This window comes from Danio aesculapii, chromosome 17, assembly GCF_903798145.1.
Source record: "Danio aesculapii chromosome 17, fDanAes4.1, whole genome shotgun sequence".
Taxonomy (NCBI): domain Eukaryota; kingdom Metazoa; phylum Chordata; class Actinopteri; order Cypriniformes; family Danionidae; genus Danio; species Danio aesculapii.
Window position 1 is genome coordinate 17,546,292 of NC_079451.1, and position 22,916 is coordinate 17,569,207.

General features: G+C 35.8%; 1 protein-coding gene across 1 annotated transcript in view; it reads left to right on the forward strand.

Annotated features, from left to right (window-relative positions):
• Positions 1-22,916, forward strand: part of kidins220a (kinase D-interacting substrate 220a) — a 116,996-nt gene that overhangs the window by 89,184 nt on the left and 4,896 nt on the right. Inside the window, 6 exon segments of the mRNA XM_056476730.1 lie at positions 1,388-1,444; positions 11,249-11,278; positions 16,428-16,499; positions 16,501-16,566; positions 19,287-19,385; positions 22,080-22,310. Coding sequence (XP_056332705.1) covers positions 1,388-1,444; positions 11,249-11,278; positions 16,428-16,499; positions 16,501-16,566; positions 19,287-19,385; positions 22,080-22,310 — 555 coding nt within the window.

Here is a 22,916-nt window from a genome sequence, read left to right on the forward strand (position 1 = left end):
ATTGACACCTAAAAGCTAAACGCTTAACAGAATACAGCATGTACTGCTCTTAGGTAACTCATGTGAAGACATAATGCCAAACACTGTTACGAACATGGGAAAAGTGCTGTAATTGCTATCACGTTTTCACTTTCATTGGAAGCCAAATTTGGGGAAACTATGGAGCAGCCCAACTGTTAACATTGATTTAAAACTGAAATTTAAAGGGATAGTTCACACAAAGATTACAATTCTGTCAACATTTACACACCCTTAACATGTCACAGTCCTGTTTGAGATTCATTCTTCTGTTCTTCTTCAAAAATGTTGGAAACTGATAGCCATTGGCTTCCAAAGTATTTGCTTTACCTACTATAGATGTCAGTGGTTACAGGTTTCCAGCAGTCTTCAAAATATTTTTATTTGTGGTCAACAGTAGAAAAAAAAAACGCTGGAAAGTGAGTAATTTATGATAGCGTTTCAGTTTTTGCTGTGAACTGCCCCTTTAAGAATTAGATCCAGCATTTAGGTTTTTCAATGGAGTTGAAACAACGTCGCTTTTTATTTCAGAGTGTCGAATTGTTCTGTGTTTATATGAGTTTACAAACGCACACACATAAACATATATATATATATATATATATATATATATATATATATATATATATATATATATATATATATATATATATATATATATATATACAGTATATATATATATATGTGTGTGTGTGTGTGTGTGTGTGTATATATATATTTATATATGTGTGTATATATATATATATATATATATATATATATATATATATATATATATATGTATATGTAACTCAATGTATATGTGTATACTTGGCATCTGTTGTTCTTAATATTTCCTAAATCTCAACAGAATAGATACTGATGTTTTTTTATCTGTATGTTTGTATTAGTTTCACTATAATCCTGCACTAAGATCAGATGTACCTGGATGTATAATAAGAGGAAATAGATTTTGTTTATTTTGTAAAAAATACAACAATAATAATAAAATGTGGAAAATATGTTTTATGTACCATTGCATTACAGAGCCATGCATTTGCTATCATGCAGTATGCACTGACTTCATTAGATGACCCTGATCAGACTTACAAACAAAAAGAAATAATAATAATAATCATCAGGACATCCCTAATTATAATCTTTGTGATTTCTGACCAGTTATTTCATGAGAGCATACAAACACTCTCTTTCAAAACCTGATGGACTTCAGAAATTACAGCAACATTTGGAAAAGCTTTTATAATTCTTGCCAGTCGTATGTCAGTCATTGTCCCCGTCCGTACTAAATGTCCATACTAAAGGTGTGTGTTTGTAAGTGTCTCGTGTCTCTGGTTCTTCCCCTTTCATCCCCACTGTCTCCTTTCATCAGGATGTAATCAGAGAGGACTCCAGTGAGGGTCTTCCCTCTCCTACATCCCCTTCTATGGTAACTTCAGCAGTGTGTATGTATGTGTTCGTATCTGTGCATAAAAGATGCAGAAGGCCTTTATTGCCTGCAAAAACACACACACATATACACTTATGATGCTGGTGGCATGCTACATTTATATGGCTGTTTTGTTTCTGTCTCCGCTGCTTAAAATCTAAAGCTTGATGTGAAGCTTGATCAAATCTCAAGCGCTCAGCTTCTCTATTTCCTTTTTTATTTGATATATTCAGCGCATGTTTGAATTAAGTGCATTACAAAATCAATTGGTAAAAGAGTGCAGTGACTGAAGGTGCATCTCAATGAAGCGTGTGTGTTGAATTCTTGCTTAAAAGAAGAGGCGTTTGTAGTGATACCATAGACGGAGAATTACAAAGAACCTTTCAGTGAGTAGTGAACATTTAGTTTTTAAGAGTGAATAAATTCATATTCAAATTCAAGATTTATACACTGTCATACACAGTATGATATGCAGTGAAATGCTTACACAACCACCCCTAACTTTAAAGTAATTACAAAAATAACAATAAGGATCTGAGTTATAGAGAAATAGATGTTATGCAATAGAAAATAAAAGCAAATATAAAATGTTTAAAGACTTTCAATGCATTGCAAAACCCAAGTCACCCATATCAAATGAAATGAGTGTAGTCAGTTCAATTGACTGAAAGTTAATTCTGCTCATTTGAAAAGAGTGTTTTGCTCAGTGTTGAAGGTAATGAGTTAATTAAATACCTCAATACTCCAACTTAAATGGAGTAAGTTCACAGTACTCATATAGATTCGTTTTTTCAGCAACAAAAGATTTACAATAGAAATAAAACAGAATACAGCTTCTACAAACTATAACTATAGTTCTAAACAATAAGGGAATTATAAATTACATTTAAGTAGCCTATATAACAAACGCATGAGAAATAAGGGGAAAACGAGAGGGCACAACGTAAATACATATCCATGAATAGGCCTATTAAACAAAACAATAAGCACAAATTCAAATGTTGAAACATCACTCTTTAGGCTACTAGATGCTGAATGGTAAGTTAATACTGTTCCAGTTCTTGTTTGATTATGTTAAAAAGGGTTTACATTTGTTTATATTTATTGATATAAAACTTTTCTATATATACCAGTGTAAAACCCAAATCAAGGTGTTTTGATTACGTTTTAAACCATGTTTAAGATTATTTTGGATAATGAAAGTATTTTTAAAAAAGCACTTTAATCCAAAAAGATTGAACAAAAGGAACACAATAAGTGAGCTACACTTTGTAGAAATTTCCCAGAAAGAGCAAAGGTACATCAATGTCACTTTTATAATTTCTGCATAAACAGCCTGACAGGAAATAAAATATTTTATAATCATATATTTTTATATTTAATAAAATAACTTTTTACTTGATTTGTGAACAAACATTTATAGGGGTGTCAGGATCAATGATGATAATTTTACAAGTCTTACAAGTCTGTAAGACTTATTTGAGTTAATATTTAGGTTATTTACTAAAATATATCATTTAAATCGTTTATGGAGCTGAATACAGTAGTCTGTATAGAAAAGGTCAAATAAACCTATGCAAATAATCTAGTCATTATGAACAAATTATTTAGCAAAAGATGATACTGCAGTAAAATATTTGTAGTCTTTTAATAGGCATGATGTGTACAAGATAGAGATGGCATAAAAAGTTCATTCATTCATTCATTCATTCATTCTCTTTTCGGCTTAGTCCCTTTATTAATCTGGGGTCGCCACAGCGGAATGAACCGCCAACTCATCCAGCATATGTTTTTACGCAGCGGATGCCCTTCCAGCTGCAACCCATCACTGGGAAACACATACACACATTCACTACGGACAATTTAGCCTACCCAATTCACCTGTACCGCATGTCTTTGGACTGTGGGGGAAACCGGAGCACCCGGAGGAAACCCACGCGACCGCAGGGAGAACATGCAAATTCCACACAGAAACGCCAACTGAGCCGAGGCTCAAACCAGCGACCCAGCAACCTTCTTGCTGTGAGGCGACAGCACTACCTACTGCGCCACTGCTTCGCCGGCATAAAAAGTTAATGAAGTTAAAATTGTTTTGAAGTTTGTGAGATGGAATTTGTCCAATAATAAACCTGAAATACACGTGGTTGTTGTCATGCAGTGAACTCGGCTAGTCGTGTAATATCGGTGTTGTCATCGCAGCTCCTGCAGTCTCTTTTCAGATGCTGCACCGGCTGAATCAGTCGTCTGATCGCAGCATCAATCCGGACTAAATTTCTAACCGGCATGCACCACTTTAAAACAGATTTAGGACGCAAAAGGGATAGTTCGGGCCAAAGTTACAATAGGTGCGTTCGACTTTTTGTTGCACAGATCAGTGCAGTCGAACGCACCTATAGTAACTTTGGCGTGAACTATCCTTTTTACGTCCTAATGGAACCATGCTGATAAAGAACCTATATTTAATAATAAGTATTGAACTTTTAGTTATTATTAGTGTAAAGAGTATAAGGATTCTGGCTTATCTTGTTGTCTTGATTATCTTGATTATTCAAATTATTGCTAGGAACTGATAAAAATGTTAATAAAAACTTATTAAAAAATAAATATTAATAAAGCATCAAAAATGAGCGGCAGGTTCAAAGTTTCACGTACCAAAATGACTTTAAAAATTCAGTTTCCATGGAATCTGGAAAATCAAACACACATTTTTTATTTTTTTTATTTTAAGATGTCCCATTTTGGTCTCAGCATCAAATTAAACTTGCAATTATAATGTATATACATAGAAAGCTTATTAAATGCAAGTGACTTTTATCACAATAAATAACAAAATATGGGTAAAATAGTTTTTCATGAAAGTATTTATGTAAAAATGAAACCGCTTCCATATTCTGACCTGTACAATAAATAAAAAAAGAGATCATAGTAAATTTCATTATTTTTGAACATTTTAGATGTGTCTTATCTGACAAATGGGTTAATCCTAGTCGTTTGAAGGATTGTGGCAAAGAAAAAAGGTTTAAAATGAAAAAGTTAATTAGTATTTTTGAGCCTGCACTGAGATTTTTAAATAGAGTCTTTTAATGTCAAATGATCAAATGGTTCTTGATGAATTGTTTTGATGCCTGAAGCCCTGTGTTGGGGAAGATACTCTGAAACTCTAGCTTAATTAGCTACAAGGTGCTCATCAGGTAAAGCTAAGTTACTGTCAAACTACACTTCTAAAACAGTAGCTACACTGTAAAAAATAGCTGTAATTAGTGATTCATGTTTTTATTTTAAATTTCCCCTGTTTATTTATGCTTTTTAATTGCATTATGAGACCTTGAACTTTCATTCAATAACCTTTCACAGTGAAAAATTTGAAAAAGTGACTTATTAACATTTCTAACATTTCTAATAGTTTAAAGTGATATACTGTATTGTCTGGGTTGGTGTTGTATATTATGGGACAAAAACCTTGTAATGATCTGCCAGTACATTTTCTTTTATTTTACAGAATTAGTTCTCTATATATTATTTCTTATACATTACATTATTTCAAACTGCTAAAATGTCAAAAAAGTCACTTGACACTTGAGTTGAATATTCTACATCAAAAGTCAACAGAACAAAGATCAGAAAATGGAAAACACTTGTGAATTTTTACAAAGGTCTATACTACAAAAATGTGAATAAATGTGTCCGTTTTGGAGAAAATCTTATTTAGTTTCTTTTAGCTAGAATAAAAGCTGTTGTTCATTTTTTAAAAACCATTTTAAGGTCAAAATTATTAGCCTCTTTAAGCTATATATTTTTCCAATAGTCGACAGAACAAACCTAAAGATAAAATAAATCAGTTATTAGAAATGAGTTATTAAAACTATTATGTTTAGAAACGTGTTGAAAAAATCTCTCTGTTAAACAGAAATTTGGGAAAAAAAATAAACAGGGCTAATAATTCTGACTTCAACTGGAGCTCTATTTTGAGAAGAAATGTTATTGAATCCATCCCACAACATTCTTTCTTCAGGTTAATTGCCAACCGTTAGGATACTTTATGGATTAAATTTCAACTGTTACTTGAAAAATATTATTTGCAAAATAATATTCATAAACAAATAAATGTAAAATCCCAAGATGAATGATTTACCAATAAATGGCTGTAATACACTATTGTAGTAAGTGATCTTGTGTAGAAGACACTGTGCTTATTGCAGGTACACTGAATGCTATAGGTTGTTTTCACATGACGTCATTGATGACGCGCGAAATTCAGATGGAAGTCAGGAAGTGATTCTTCTACATAGGACATCAACATGTTTCTGTTTTATGTTGTTTATAATTGTTTTAAATCAGCCAAAATAAGAAATGCCAAACAGCTTTTCTAGACTTCCAAAAGTTTTTGCTCATAAATGGGGGAAAGTTCAAGAACCTGGCTGAAAAACGGAAGAAAAGGCGGCATGTAAAAAACTTTTTTTTTTTATTAGCTATATTGATGTGTACAATTCGTTTGACAGCACCAAATTTGACAACACACTGTACAAAATCCAGGAGAATATAAATAATGTACTCTGCCATTTAATTGCTGCAATCAAATCTTTGTCTTGATTTGCAATAATCCAAGACTTTACTAGCGTTTTAGTGGAATAAACATCGGTAACATTAACATTGAGATGCGGTGAATGTTTGTTGATGGTAAGATCATCGACCGAACAAAAAGTTAATGCAATCCTTGCGACAAAACTAGACGTTTATTATTGTGGAGCACTTTTCCCCCTTATATAATAATGTAGACTATGTGTCCATGCTTTACTATGCTTTCTTCAGTTATTTTGTGATGTCTGGAAGATATCCACATGGTGGAAAAAATGATAGTAATTTATAATAAACATGTTTTTGAACCACATAGTAAATTGTATAATGTGTACAACTGATAAACTGTAATAAATACAGTAACGTTAGTGTAAACTGAGGTACATTGTGATTATAGCATAGAAAACTGAAGCCTATTGAACAATTTATTACTACAGTTGTGTTGTACAACAGCAACAATATAATTACCACGACAGTTTAATTTATTTTATTATCTATAGTTTGCTTCCAAACACTATATTTACTATAGTATTTTTTCATGTAACGTAATAGCTTATACAGCATCTACCGCCTTGATGACAGACAAAAATATTTTAGTTCATATGGTATATGGTATATGAAATATGGTATAAATCGCACAAATATGGAGTTTCCTTTGTGTCTCCCATTCAAATTTGAACTTTTTTATGACTAAAGCAAATTCACAGCATTTGGCAGAAGCAAATATATGAGAACTTAAGAGTGACCAAAATTGCTTGGATATTGGACAATCAAAAAACATATGCATTAGTGTTTCCTCTGCTTGTTTGCAGAAAGAACAGTATCTGTCGATGTTACTGGGTAAATTTTGTGTCTTATTTTAAAATGTTTCTTTTGCCTTGTTGGAAATGCAATATTTCCCAGGTAAAAGCCAAGTTCTATTCCAATCTATATCCTCAACCAAGGACCTCCAGTAAAATTTCCTCTAGAAAAATTTTTCCTTTTAAATTGAAAAATTTGACGCACAAACCTATTGTTAAATTTCTTATCTAACAGACTAACACCTTCTAAAAGCAAAGGAGAATGAATATTCACTGAGCTTCTTGGGTTAAAACTACAGTGACTTTTAACTAGGTGAAGTAAACTGGGTGGATACAATTAATATTATTTTCAAACCACCTTTGGAAAAATAATGATTCGTTTCTGATCATAATATCTCGGTTATTCCATAAGAAAAATTGGTGAGGGGAAAAATCCAAGCATGCAGGCATTGCTGGTGGAATTTAGACAAAGCTAAAGGTAGCTTAGAGGGAAGATAATTACATTTATGAACTAATTTTTTTTTAAAAAATGGTTGGGAATAAAAAGCCAAATAGACGTTGGATTGGTTAGGCATCTCTTAATACAATTAATTTTAAAAACAGATTTTTACTTCCTGCCCTCCATCTGAATTTCGCATGTCACCAGAACCACATAATTGCAAATAACCTATTTAACTGTTATCAAGCTACTTGCTAAAAAAGTAGATAGTTCCTGGAAAAGTTACATTGTATCGCTGCTGAGCTACTGAAAAAAATGTAACGAAGCTAGTAGCTACCAACAGTGCTGAAAATCCTATTCCTATTTTAAACATTGAATACTGTGAGCAGTTGAAATGAACTTTTTCTTACCAAATAAGCACTTCTTGAATCTATTATAATCTCAAAATAGCCAGATATTGACTCACTGAGATCATCTAATCTTCTCAAATTAGACAGATTACATCATTAATATTAGCAATGCTGCACTGACAGCCCAAAACATTAGCTCGACCCTCATATTCTTCACTTCTGTCTTTGCCGGAGTCCAGCTCTGCTGCTGGATTTTCTCTCTCCATTTTCTGCCCACCTTCCTTCAGCTCTGCTGTTTTGCTCTTTCATCATTTGATCCGCTCTCTGCTCTGTCCCCCCATCGCTGCTTTGTTCTGCATGGTGTGAAAGGCTGCTGCTATCAGAGTCTGGCTGGATTAGCATCAGCGGTGCTGGGACGGGGCGCTCAATGAGGCCGCTCTTATCAGCAGAGAGAGCCGCTTCCTTCAGCGAGCACGTCTATTTCCTCCTACCGCTAATTACACTCTTATCGGCCTGCTTGAAACACTGGCCCATCAGGGTGGAGCCGTTTTGGAATTAACCAACTTCTTCTTGTCGTGAAAAGTCCTCTTCGTTTCAGATGTTTTCAAGTCTATTTTATAAATTGATTCAGAGTATAACTATAACATGTTTGAATCTGAATGCTGATCTAAATAATATTAATTAAAGTAGTGAATACTTCTTTATAGGCAGTTTCTGATTGGCTGCTGCTTTTCAAATATTCTGACTTGAACAACTTGTGGGCTTGTAATCTCTCTTGCAGTTTTTCTGAGGTCTGTTATCGAATCAAATCAACTTTAACATCAGCTTGTTTGAATCTAAATGCAAATCAGTGTTAAGCAAACAGGTGAAAGCTGTAAGCCAATATTTATTCATAGGCTATTGTGATTGGCTGCTGCTTTTCAAGTATTCTGAATTAAACAATTTATTTATTTTTATCACTGAGTCTATAAAGTTCTCTCAGTTCTGGCTTTTTAAAGGCCTATTATATAAACTGATTCAAAGTCAAGCTCGACTTTAACATCAACTTGATTGAATCTAAATTCAAATCGGCTTTTAGCAAACAGGTGAAAAGTAGTAGCCAATATTTATTCATAGGCTATTTCTGATAGGCTGCTGCTTTTTAGGTATAGTGAATTAAATAACTCCTTGTCATGGAGTCGTGAAAGTGCTCTCTGTTTCAGCTATATTATGTAATTTAAATCAAAGTGTTATTTTTAACCATTAGCTTGTTTGAATCTGAATGCAAATCAGGTTTTAGCAAACTGGTGAAAAGTATTAGTGAGAATAGACAATATTTATTCATAGGTGGTTTCTGATTTGCCGCTGCTTTTAAAGTATTCTGAATTATTGAACTTTTTTGTCATGTAGTCATGAAAAATCCTCTCTTTTCCTCTCAGGATTTTTTAAAGTCTGTTATATAAACTGATTCAAAGACAAACTCAACTTTTAAAGTTCACTCAAAACTGACAGTTTATGCACCCTTAAATGGTATTAAACCTGTCTTAGTTTTTTTTCTTCTGTTAAAGATAACTTTAAAAAAACCTGTAACCACTGACATCCATGATAAAGAAAACAAATACTATCAACATAGGCTCATTCTGAAAACGTAGCTCTATATACATTTCTGGAGATTGCGAATTATGTAGCCAGAGCTACGTATGGCTGCATTTCGTCTTTAAAACAAATGCAATGGAGCGGTATGATACCGTTCCTTTTCGCGCTTACCAGCTGACCACTTACCTCCGTATGGACAGCTTTCCCACTGTTAAATAAAATAAACAAGTAAATAACAGAGAATGTGGTAAAATCTAAAAATGTGGTAAAAGTCAGGCGAGGGCTTTTCTTTTTCTGAATTTGGTTGTGTTTAGGGAAGTGGGTGGGCGGGTCAGTCGGTGCTTTTGAAAACACTATTGGTTGGGTTTAGGGAAGGAGGAGGGTGGGTCAATTGATCGGTCAGTCAGTCAGTCAGTCTACAGCGGCCTCTGGTGGATTTATGCGAGAACAGCAGGTGCAAATGGCACTTGGGAGAGAAATCTGAGATCTGAAAAAACACACACAGCAGCCTCTTGTGGATTCGCAAAAACTGCAAAAAAATCTCCTGGGACATATTTGCCGCTCTCCAGAAATGTATATAGAGGTACGTTTTCAGAGTGAATACTATGAAAGTCAATAGTTACAGGTTTTCAGCTTTCTTCAAAATATCCAACCCAGGCTCATTCTGAAAATGTACCTCCACGGACGTTTCTGGAGACCGCGAAATACGTCCCAGCGGCACTTTTTTCTGCAGTTTTTGTTTTCGCAAATCCGCCAGAGGTCGCCATGTACGCTTTTCGAGATCTCAAATTTCCCTCGCTAGTGCCATTCGCGCCTACTGTTCTCGCATAAACCCACCAGAGGCCGCTGTCGACTCACTTTTTGACAGACTTTCTGACTGACTTAGCGAATGATTGGCTGACCCACCCTCCCCCTTCCCTAAACCCAACCAACACCTTTCAAAAGCAATCCAAAAAATAAAAGCCCTTGTATGATTTTTGTTTTTTTTTACCACGTTTTCAGATTTTACCACATTCTCACCCTGCTATTCACTTGTTTGTTTTATATTTTGGGTTCTGTTTTTGTCTTACCTGCTTTTTGGAACCGCTCTTCACCGGACTCATACCCCCATCTTCGTGTTCAACACCTCTCTGCATGTCAAATCCACCGACGGACGTGGCGCGCTAACGGGACAAACTGGTTGCAGCCGGATTGCCGTCCATATGGAGGTAGGCGGTCGGTCAGCTGGTAAGCGCGAAAAGGAATGACGTCACACCACCCCATAGCGTTCGTTTTAAAAATGTGGCTATACGTACTTCTGGCTACGTAGTTCGCTGTCTCCAGAAACGTCCGCGGAGGTACATTTTCACAATGAGCCTGTGTTGTCTTCCTTTCTGTATACCTAAAGAAATAAACTCAGACAGGTTTGGAACAATGAAGGGAGAGTAAATGATGACAGAATTTTTATTTCTGGCTGAACTCTCCCTTTAACGTCAGCTAGTTTGAAACTGAATGTAGATCAGTTTTTATCGAACAGGTAAATAGTATTAATAAACTTAGCGAATCAAAGGCAGTTTCTCATTGGCTGCTGATTTTCAGATATTCTCAATTGAACAACTTGTGAAGTTCTCCCTGTTTCAGCCTTAAACTATATCATGTCATTTCAATTAAATCCAATTTTACCATCATCTTGTTTGCATCTAAATGCAAATCAGGTTTTAGCAAATTGGTGAAAACTATTAGTGAGTATAGCCAATATTATTCATAGGCTATTTCTGATTGGCTGGTACTTTTCAAGTTCTCTGGATTAAAAAACAACAACAACAACAACTTATTTTTTGTCGTGTAGTTGTGAAAAGGCCTCTCTGTTTCGTTTTTTTTGTGTGTCTGTTCTCCAAAAATGCCCATCTGAAGTTCTCTGTTTGATTGGCTTGATCAGATCATTACTGTGAAATCTGTGCAGGTTGGATGCTGTGAAATAGCATCTGTTATAAATGTCGTTGTGTGTATGCTTGATTCAATGATGACTGAAGCATGTGACCTAATCCCTTCTTTCCTCTCGTCCTCTCTCCTCTGTCACTCCCAGATTAAATCTCAGCCCTTCAGAATGAAGCAGGTACAAATGTTTAAACCCTTCTGTTTTGTCATGTTTTACTGTGTCGTTTTCAGATCTCCTGCTCATTTTGGCTTGCTTCGCTTAAAACCAGGACAAAATGAACAGCCAGTTCTGTCATTGTGAAATTTCTGTGGCCAAAAGTATGTGAACAATTGAAAATCACATGCTGTCCTGCTCCAGAATGGACCAAAAAGCACAATTACAACTTCCTGAATCTCTTAAGTGCTTTTAAACTTACTATTTTTAATTTTCAATTGATCACAATTTCATTGAAAGGTAAAAGATATCATTCTCCATATCTTTTCACCTTTTAGACACATGCAGATTGAAATTGTCTTTGTGGAGTGGAACACAGGCCCGTAGCCAGCCTGGTAAAAGGGAAGGTTCTTTTTTCTCTAAAAGTTGACCTTTATTTAGTTAGAAGCCTCATTTTTTATTTAACTTTGAGATTTAAACACTGAATTTTAGAGACATTTTAAGCACTATTTATTTTAATGAATTGGCTTGTCGGATGATCAGCATAACCACACTTTTTGATGTACCAAATATATTTCTTAAAGGTTTATAATAAAGAAGTATGAATATAATACTTCATCATATATAATAAAAAAGTTTACATTAAAAACGGTATCCTATTGTCATTTATTAGGCAAATAATAAACTGGCCAGCATATTCAACTTTCCTCAGTCAGTACTTGTCCATTTGAATATTAAAAAAAAACATAATAATAATAATGCAGAGCTTCACAGTTTTTATAGTATCTCTTATAAAGTACATTTGAAAGGTCATGGACAAAAACAATAGCCAAAATACTATTAAAATAAATTATAATATGGGCCATATTTGGTGCTTCCCACCTTTTTATTGATCATCTTTTGTTTCAAGAATAAGATCCAAAACGTACAATAAAACTTACTTGTAAAATGTTTTCTCTATTTAAAAACAATACAGTAGCAAAAAAGGACTTAACTTAAATCAGATTGTATGTTTTCTTGCACAGCTGGATGTTTTACTCATGAGAAATATTTGTTAGCATTGGCCAAAACTTTGATTAGCTGAAGTCACACTGAAGTGACCGTCAACTGAGGATTCCACTTGGTCTTAAAGCCTTTTTCGATGAGATATTTTCACATCAAATGGGACAAATGAGCTCATGTATGGGACAAATTTTGGATTTAGGGGTGGGTCTTTTGAACCACCCGAACCCCCTCCTGGCTATGGGCCTGGAACACAATATATAAATGTTCTTAATTTCCTCAACTCACAACTTTCAAAAATGTAGTTTGTCAACTCAAAAATGTCAAATGAAATGTTTTTTTTTTTTTTTTTGGAAGAACATTTGTGTCAGCATGCTATTAAATAGTAGCACAATACATTGAACACACTGCACTTCAGTCCCTTACAGCTTCATTTTCATCTCTGTCAGAAATTGAATGTAATTTAAGATTTATTATGCAATTTTAATCAAAGTCAAGTTAAACTTTAACATCAGCTTGTTTGAATTTGAATGCAAGTCAGTGTAACCCGCCGGTCTTACTGCACCCAGTCTGGTCTGTGCTGGGATCAAACCGGCGATTCGTTGTATGGGAGTCGGTTGCTCTAACAAGGAGGCTAAAAGCCATAGCCTCTAGCATCTGTCGCTGTAGCACCTTTAGAGGTCAGCGGGGCGAGGTTTACCTGCATAGCACTTCTCTAGCTGGCCTCTGTTTCACTCACTCCCCTATACCTTGCTCCCATCCCGGACGAGCCCCCACGTGTAACCCACCGGTCCTACTGCACCCAACCTGGTCTGAGCTGGGATCGAACCAGCGATACATTGTATGGGGAGTCGGTTGCTCTAACAAGGAGGCTAAAGAGCATGGCCTCTAGATTCTGTCGCTAGAGCACCTTTAGAGGTCAGAGGAGGGAGGTTTACCTGCATAGCACTTCGCTAGCTGGCCTCCGTTACATTAGTGTTTAGTGAAAAATAATGCTCAAATAAAAGTAACATTACTTGCCAAAAAAATGTATTCCATTTGAGTAAACATATCTGTTTTAAATACTACTCAAAGTATGAGTAAATAGTAGCCCTTCTAAAAGTACTCAAGTGTATGTTATGCTTAACGATATGTAATGCTTAGGTTATACACTTTAAACCCTGCCTAACAAGCTATGAGTTTCCAGCAAACCAAGCTCACACACAGCACTGCTAGAACACATGCAATTTGTGCATAGGTTTGAAAACGTAAAGTTATGTAGTGCATTTACTTATTATTTAAGGTTGTTTGATAATTTCAGTCATCATACAGTAGGCATCTTCATCTTTTCATCAGTGACATGCAGTTTATACAGTCTTGATCATTGTGTGTAACAATTTTCGTCTTTTAATTTGAACGATTCCACATTGTATGTTTGCTGCAGTTGTAAAGCGTCTCGGGTCTTGAGGTTGTTCTGTCTGATGTGATTTTTCTGTGTAATTTGATTGGATGGGAGTCAATGGAATGATTAGTCTGCTTAGCAAATCACTGTAGATAAGAAAAAATAAACAATATTGCAATCAAAGTACCGATACAAAACTAAAAATGTACTCAAGTAAAAGTAAAGTACAATTCTATGGAAAAATCACTCAGTAATATGATTATTTATAACTGATTGCATATTAATTGTAAGTATACTGAAAATGTACGTATAGGCTCTCTCTGATTGGCTGCTGCTTTTCCAGTATTCTGCACTTCCACCCAATCAGCTCTCAAGGCACTAATTTACTTGTATTTCTTATATTTTTTGTTCGTTGTAAACATGCCTTCTGATGATGAATAGGACTTGAGACAAATATTTTAGGTGAAAACAGTTGGTGTTGAGAATCAACAGCACACATTTGCAAAGAAAAAAAAATCATGATTTATGCACATTGTTTCATTTCTTTGGCTGCTCGTGATAGTCATTGCTTTCCATGCAGGCTGTCTCGGATATAGATACAATGCTCAGTCATATTCCTATGAAGAACCCTCTTGTATAATGCAAATACTGAGCGATTTATGGAGATAACTTATTAAGTAGAGTAAGTCATTGTGGATTAAATTAGCATAATACACTCACTTTATTAGGTACAGCTCTATGCAACCAGCCAATCACATGTTGACAACTCAAGACGTTTTGGCATGTGGAATTGGTCACGATGATCTGCTGAAACTAACAATCAGAATGGGGACGAAAGGCGATTTAGGTGACATTGAACATGTGAATATTTCAGAAACTGATCTACACAAAACCTCTCTAGAGTTAACATAGAAGATCTGAAAAAGAAGAAGGAACCAGTGAGCATGACTTAAAGGTTATACACAAATAACTACTTGTTAAAACTGAGATCTGCAGAAGATCATCTCTAAACACACGACACATTAAACCTTGAAGCAGATGAGCTACTGCAGCAGAAGAGTTACCACTGACGCTACTGTCAGATATCAACAACATTCTAAGGTGCTGTTTACACTAGTGCATGTTTGTTTTAAAACGCATATGTTTGTTATTGTTTTGCCTGGCGTCTGTACTCAGGCATCTTTGACCTGCAAAAACAAAGTGCATTGAATATACTAAAGACCCCCATTTAGTTTGGAAGTGCTGGTATTCCATTTCAGTATATACAGACCAGCTATCATCAATCACTCAGACTGATTGTCTGGACTATTGTGTATTGTTCCCTGATTCGTCAAACCCCTCTCATATGACTATTACACAACCAGTAGACATCAAGAACTGATTCTGGCTAAACATGGGCTTGTCCTGTGACAGAAAATGGTCAGGTATCATACGTTTTAGGTTGAATAGTGTAGACAGTGATTATGGAGATAATTTTTCTGAAACAATAAAAAACACCAGACTAGACGAAGAGCGTTTTCATTTCTAAAATGCAGTTTTAAAATTAAAACAGCACTAGTGTAAACGGCACCTAAGGCTAGGTTCATAAAAGTTTTCACCCAAACTGGACTATAGAAGAATGGTAAAAGGCTGCCTGGTCTGATTAATCTTGATTTTTGCTGCAACATTTGGATAATATGGTCAGAATTTGGCATGTAACAAGGTTAATAAGAAATAAGAAATAAGAAATAAGAAAGCGGGAACCAGCAAACGTTTTACCAGACAGAAGCAAACGTGCGGCAGCAGCTCCTAAGGATGACTGACACCTTAACAGAAACCAAAACCAAACCTCTGTCATCACTCCTCCTTTAACGCTTCTGGAGCTCCTCTCGTGGGAATTGAGAACTTTGCGGCACCCAGATGATTGCTTCGTTCCTATGGCTCTCACATGGCATAAACAACATGAATGTATAATAGTCTAAACTGGGAATTGTTTAAGCCAAACAGCCTACCTGAGTATTGTTGCAACCTCGTCCATCCATTTATTACAACAGTGGACTATTATATGATAGCTACTTTCAACAGGCTGGTTTATTGAGCATGCCAGTGAGTTCACTAACAATCACCACATCTCAATCCAGTAGAGCACCTTTGGGATGTGGCAGAGCAAGAAATTCACATGATTGAGGAGCCAACAAATCTGCAACAACTACATAATGATATCTGTCAACATGGAGGAAAATCTCAGATGAGCACCTTATTGAATTAAAGAATCAAGGCTTGTACATATTATTCAGATAAAAATCCATTTTATTAGGTACACCTTAACTGAATAAAGTGGATTTTTAGCAGAATAAATACTTCCTTTTAGTTATTTATCACTACAGAATTGTTTCGTTAGTTAAGTGCGCACACCACAATTATAGGTTTTGGTTCTAATGAGATCAGTGCGACACCAAAGATTAACCATAGCAGCATAACAAACTGGTTCACTATTGACAACAGAGCAATTAAAGACACACAATGCCCTCATACAGTTGACATCTACAATAAGTGTTTTAAATAAACATGTATTTTACTCCCCGCAAAGTCCTGTAATGATAGCTGCCATGCATATCTTCAGCAAGGCAAACATTTTCATGTTGCATCATGCATTGTTTCTTCGCCCATAACTGCTCCACCTCTAATGGTGTTGGATTACTGCTTTGGCCTTTTCTTGAGTTTGCGCCTCATGGCTTTTGACCATACCGCATGCATGCTATCCCAGAATGCATTATGAAATATATTGAATATGTTATTGTAGGTGTGTAGGGCTCTGGCTCTGTGGTCTCTAGTGGATCTCAGGTCCTGCTCAGCTCGCTGAGCATCGATGGAGTGTGTGAGGAAGCTCAGACAGATCCAGGGGCTGATTCCAGCATGCTGGAAGCAGTACATCGGCACAATCAAAAAGGTACGTTTCCATTCAAAACGTTTGGCTGTGAGTTACTGTGTTCCTAATAGACACTTTCACAATGACAGTATCATTTATTGTCCATTGCTTCTTTAAAATTTAAGATCCCAGATTCCATTACTATTTGTACCTTTTGTTCATTTTGAGTGGAAGAAAATAAAATAACTGAATTCCATTTTCTCATTGTTTACAACAATTATGGTCAAGCCATGTTACTTTTATTTATTTATTTAGAGAATTTATTTTGATAGAAGCCAGATTTCTCACAAAGATTTTTAAATTAAAAAATATAGAGAAAAGAGAAGAAAAAATAAACAAACAAACATTCATTCATTTTCTTTTTGACTTAGTTCCTTTATTAATCTGGGGTTGCCACAGCGGAATGAATCGCCAACTTATCCAGCATATGTTTTACGCAGCAGATGCCCTTCCAGCTGCAACCTATCACAGAGAAACACCCATGCACTGTCATTCACACAAATGCATACCTACGAACAATTTAGCTCACCCAATTATCCTATAGCGCATGTCTTTGGACTTGTGAGGTAAACCGGAGCAACCCTAGGGAAACCCACATGAACACAGAGGAGAAACACACAAACTCCACACAGAATGCCAACTGACCCAGCCGAGGCTCGAACCAGCGGCCTTCTTGCTGTGAGGCAACAGCGCTACCCACTGCACCAACACACAACCAAATAAACAAACAAAAACATAATGTTGTGAAATACAAAGAATTTGAATTAACTATTTTGTATTTATTTATTTATTATTTATCATCCAACTGTTCATGTGATGGCAAAGCTGAATTTTCCTCAGTGTATAGGTTAAAATATAAGATGATTAGCTATGTAAATTACATTATTGGCTGACGTAATTAATAATCAAAATACATTCCTTGCTACAAATGAGTTTTCATTTCTTATTAAAAAATTAACTATGAAATCCAACAAGCAAATATAAAATCAACATTTGGCCATAATCCCTACTTGTGATGAAAGTTGTAACCCTTTTCTTCCATATAGAACTTTTTACAAAACATACAGTTGAAGTCATAATTATTAGCCCCCCTGAATATTAGCCCCCGTTTATTTTTTCCCCCAATTTCTGTTTACAGAGAGATGATTTTTTTACACCACATTTCTAAACATAATGGTTTTAATTACTAATTTCTAATAACTGATTTATTTTATCTTTGTCAGGATGACAGTAAATAATATTTGACTAAATATTTTTCAGACACTTCTATACAGATTTAAAGTGACATTCAAAATGCTTAAATGATTAATTAGGGTAACTAGGCAAGTTAGGGTCATTATGCACGTTATTGTATAACGATGGTTTGTTCTGTAGACTCGAAAAAAATATATAGCTTAAAGGGGCTAATAATTTGACCTTAAAATGGTTTTAATAAAATAAAAGCTGCTTCTATTCTAGCCGAAATACAACAAATAAGACTTTCTCTGGAAGAAAAAATATTATCAGACATACTGTGAAATTTCCTTGCTCTGTTAAACATCATTTGGGAAATATTTTAACAAGAAAAGAAAATTTAAAGCAGGGCTAATAATTCTGACTTCAACTGTAGTTTCAGGACAATCGTTTTCATTATGTGTATTATTTTTTACATTTTTATTAACAGTGTACACCTTAAATAATTTATTTTTTAATTATTTAAACCTTAAAACACATTTTATCTACAGTTGAAGTCAGAATTATTAGCCCCCTTTGAATTTTTTTTCTTTTTTAAATATTTCCCAAATAATGTTTAACAGAGCAAGGAAATTTCACAGTATGTCTGATAATTTTTTTTCTTCTGGAGAAACTCTTATTTGCTTTATTTCGGCTCGAATAAAAGCAGTTTTTAATTTTAAAAAACACATTTTATAGTCAATAATTATTAGCCCCTTTAAGCTATATATTTTTCCGATAGTCTACAGAACAAAACCATCGTTATATAATAACTTGCCTAGTTACCCTAACCTGCCTAGTTAACCTAATTAACCTAGTTAAGCCTTAAATGTCACTTTAAGCTGTATAGAAGTGTCTTAAAAATATCTAGTCAAATATTATTTACTGTCATCCTGACAAAGATAAAATAAATCAGTTATTAGAAAATGAGTTATTAAAACTATTATGTTTAGAAATGTGTTGAAAAAATTCTGCTCTCCGTTAAAGAGAAATTGGGGAAAAAATAACAGGGGGGCTAATAATTTCTGGGAGGCTTTTCATATTTACCAGATTCCATTTTTTTTTACATTGTAGATCAGACACATCTTCATTCAACAAACAAATTGTAAATAATAATATTGTCTACCGAAGCTTGATGATCAGAATTTTCTGAATTCTCTCCGTTTAGTGTCCTGCTTTATATCATATCCATAGAGGCGCACCAGTGTTTAGAAGAAAGTGAAAAACAAGACTAAGACATATGGGGTGTGTAAATTAGGCCATGTTCGTCTATTGGAAAGAGTAGTTTTATCAGCTCCATTGTGGTTTTCCACAATGAGGCCTTTCTTTCCATTGGACAACATCTGAAGGAAAAGCAATGACATTTCTGATGCCTCCATTAGTCAACCTGCCAGCTGTGCCTCTTCAGCCTGCATACATAAACATCTTTATTGTGAACTAAGATTCAACCCTTGACACAAAAAAGGTTTATCAGCCATTTAAAAAAAAGCCATATTGTTTTACCACTGTACTTGTCATCCCAAACATAGGCCAACGTGAACGGTTCGGTTCTGTCTCAATGCAACCTTGATGAACTGAAGAAGGAAATGAACATGAACTTTGGCGACTGGCATCTCTTCAGGTCAATGGTAAGACTTAACCCTACACATTCGCATCAGATAGCGCTCGTCTTTCTGTTTGTGGTTTGTCATTTTTAGCACTCGGATAATTCTCTATAGTGAGGAAGGCAGGATGGGGTGAAATAAGGAACACATGTAGCTGTGTTGATCAGATTTCCATTTGCGCTTATACAAACGAATGTTGTGTTGCCAGCAAGCAGGCAGCCATCTGGTCCAAGATGGCTGCTTTCTGGATGAAGGAGGGTTATTGTCAGTGGGAGCTCGGGTGTCCACTTGAAGATCTGAATAGCTGACGTTTACAAGAAGTAGAATTCTTGGGTTGGAAAAACAAGTCCAAATCTGAACGACTCGGGGCTAGTTGTGATATTGGCATGCCTTAAGGTTTCACATAGTACTATGGCCATTCAGCAATTTCACATAATGCCACAGTGAAGCATGTGATTTTCTTTTTCTTTTTCTTTTCTTGTGTCCATGTTGCATAAATTAAAGGCCTATTCAAACTGAACTCATTTTCCCTGAGTTAGGTAACGTTTTTCTGTTTTAATCGTGCCCAAAGACAAGCACATTTGTGATCTTTTCACACACAGCCTCTAGTTTAAAAAATGGTGGAATAAATTGCCTACTGTGTTTGTTTCATTTAATTCAGGGGTCCTCAGAGAAATCCAATTCTAAATGGATAGTAATAAGCCTGTGATTGTGGAATGTTTGTTTTAGTTTAGCTATTTTGTCTTGTTTTTGTACTTAATTAAATATGTAACAATAAAAAAATACTTATTCTGAAATTATGACAAAAACTTATTATTATATATAATATACTAATATTATTATTATATTATTATTATTATTATTATTAATTATTATTATTATTATTATTATTATCATCACCAAAATATCATCATATAAGAAATATCTATGGTGGATCTATGATGGAGTAATGGTAAAGCAAAAATTGGTATTTTGAATTTTATTTGACATATTTTGAAGAAATGCAGCAATTGGACGATCTTAAAATATTACAAGGTCTTACCAACACTTAGTTCAATTAAAACGGACTACTGTGGTTGCAGCAGAACCTGATGTATGAAAGACAGTTTACACTGTCAGACCTTGATGCCCAATTCAGATTTGTTGCCTATATCAGATCTTTTTGCCTGTCCGTTTACACATTCTTTTAATTGTGACCCATGTCCGATTCATGTGTTTACACGTGCTATACCAATTTATGAAGTCGCGCATGCATAAAGGTGGGTTCTAGCATCTGCGCCACACGAGCCACGATGGAGAAAATAGTCTTGCTTTTAGTTCTGTGAATATGCAAAGTTCGCCCAAATTTAAAATGATTTTGAGGCGGAGGCGACGGAGAAGGAGGGAAAGGGCCATCATCGCAGCTTGTGCACCTATTTTTATATATGGTGTCCTCCACCATTCAGAGGAATTTGTGGATACGAGAGAGATCTTAGGCCTGGTGGGAGCAAATTGTGGCGACTGACCACTTTCCACCCTCCATGGTTCCACTGTTGTTGTGTTGTTGTTGTTGTTTACTGCGTCGGCATCTCCACACACTCTCTTGTTTCTTCGCCATTAAACCACGGAGGAAGTACCACATTGTTGCAAGTTTAAGGATGCACAAAACAGAATGCCTCAATAAATCCGATCTGCCTGTTTACATGATAGTCGCATTGTCCACATACCGATTTGTATCTGATTTATTTCCACATATGAAGGAGACCAATCTCTGAATATCTGAATACATGCGTTACCATGGTCATAGAACAGATCCAACCTGTGTTACATATGTCCTACTCAGACTCGATTGACCTAAATCAGATCAGCTGTTCTGAAACGAACACTCTGGGTTTTTAATCTCTCGGTAAGTCAACTCAGGTTCAAGTTTTAAACTTCACGTTGGTTGAACCTCCTTACTGAAACAGGCCCCAGGTCAGGTATGACAACCAAAATCCAACGTCTGATAGACGCTATATTGGTAACGTCTGCTCAACGTCCAATCTTTAACATAATCAAATGTTGATATTTTGTTGTTTTTAGGTTGTGTGGAAAGTGATCACAATGCAACGTCTGTCGACAATGGACATTGACGTCAGCCTTAAGTTGGGCTCTGACGTCAACACAGTTTTCATTTCCAAACCAAAATGCTACGTCCCATGACACTGGGTAAAACGTCAACCTGACGTCACGTTGACATCCGGTGCCTGACATCAGTAATTGAATTTTTGTCTTAATCTGAATAAAACAATAATTTGATTAAGGTGTTTACATGAGTTGCTTTTGGATGTTCCTTCAGTGTTGCCCATTTTACATAATAGTACACATATGCCACCATATGTGATTTGGACGTTTTGTTTTAGATTTTGCGACTAGTTCATACTGCATTTAAGTTCAAATTCTCAAGCTACAGGCCACCACTGCCATTTTATTCAATAACTTTTCATTCAAGCTTCACACTTTAAAAGGAGACTGTTATATTAACCTCTCTTTGAGTAGATTTTGTGAGTACGTGACCTGTGACATCAGTACATAATTAAATCAAACAACCAAAATCGTATAGATCGTAACTCTATTAGCGTTTTAACCATGAAGACCACCATTTTACAAAGCCATTTTTGCTCCTTGTGTACCAATATAATGGCTGAAATTCTGTCTTGCTGTTGAGTGCGTTCAAACACTGCTGTATTTGTGCTGTAGGTTGTGGAGCAGCGTCATGCGGAGAACCAGCTGCTGCATGATGAATCAGGAGCGTGCAGCGAGCAGGGCAGCAGCGTGTTGATTCAACCTGAACCCCACAGACCCTCTGAAGCTCGTCAAGACGTGACCGTCAACCCAGAAAACTTCACGTACAGCCTCAACCTTAGCTTTGAAGAGCTCAGCGGCGTAGGGCTGGAGGAGTCTGCCAGACAACACAATGCCCACTGGCTGGTGCGTGGTACTGCTGTGCACACAAACACATTCAGCTGGACACGTCAACACTCAAGTACAGCCTATAGATAAACACAGGTGCACGCCAGCAGAAGACTGCAATTATATACATAGAGGCGAACACAAACACATGCATGCGTGGCAACAAAAACTGCATTTTTCTTTTGTTGTTGTTGTGCCTTTTTTAAGCAAACGTTTTCTTCACAGTTGCATTCTAAAGCAGAGCTTCTGCTTTTCAGTAGGCTCTGATCAGCATGGAAATAGCATGTGGTTTACTGGGTGACAAACAGAGTGTTTTGGTGACCTGGATGGGCAGAGGAAGTGAAGAGCTGACCACACACACTCAAACACACACACACGCATATACGCTAGCTCTCTATCACACAGAGATAGCTATTTCTGCACTCATCTGTTCACACTCGGCAAGGTGTTGCAACACAAGCAAGAGCTCATAATGGTTTAGATTAGCATCATGGAAGTTGCTGATGAACACACAGAGTTTGGGTGCATCCCATTTTGCGTGCTGTCTTGTTTATGCCTTTCTGAAGCACTAGTAGTGTGTTCACGCTGAGAAATTCAGCGGGAAGTCAAGTAAAATATGTCGCT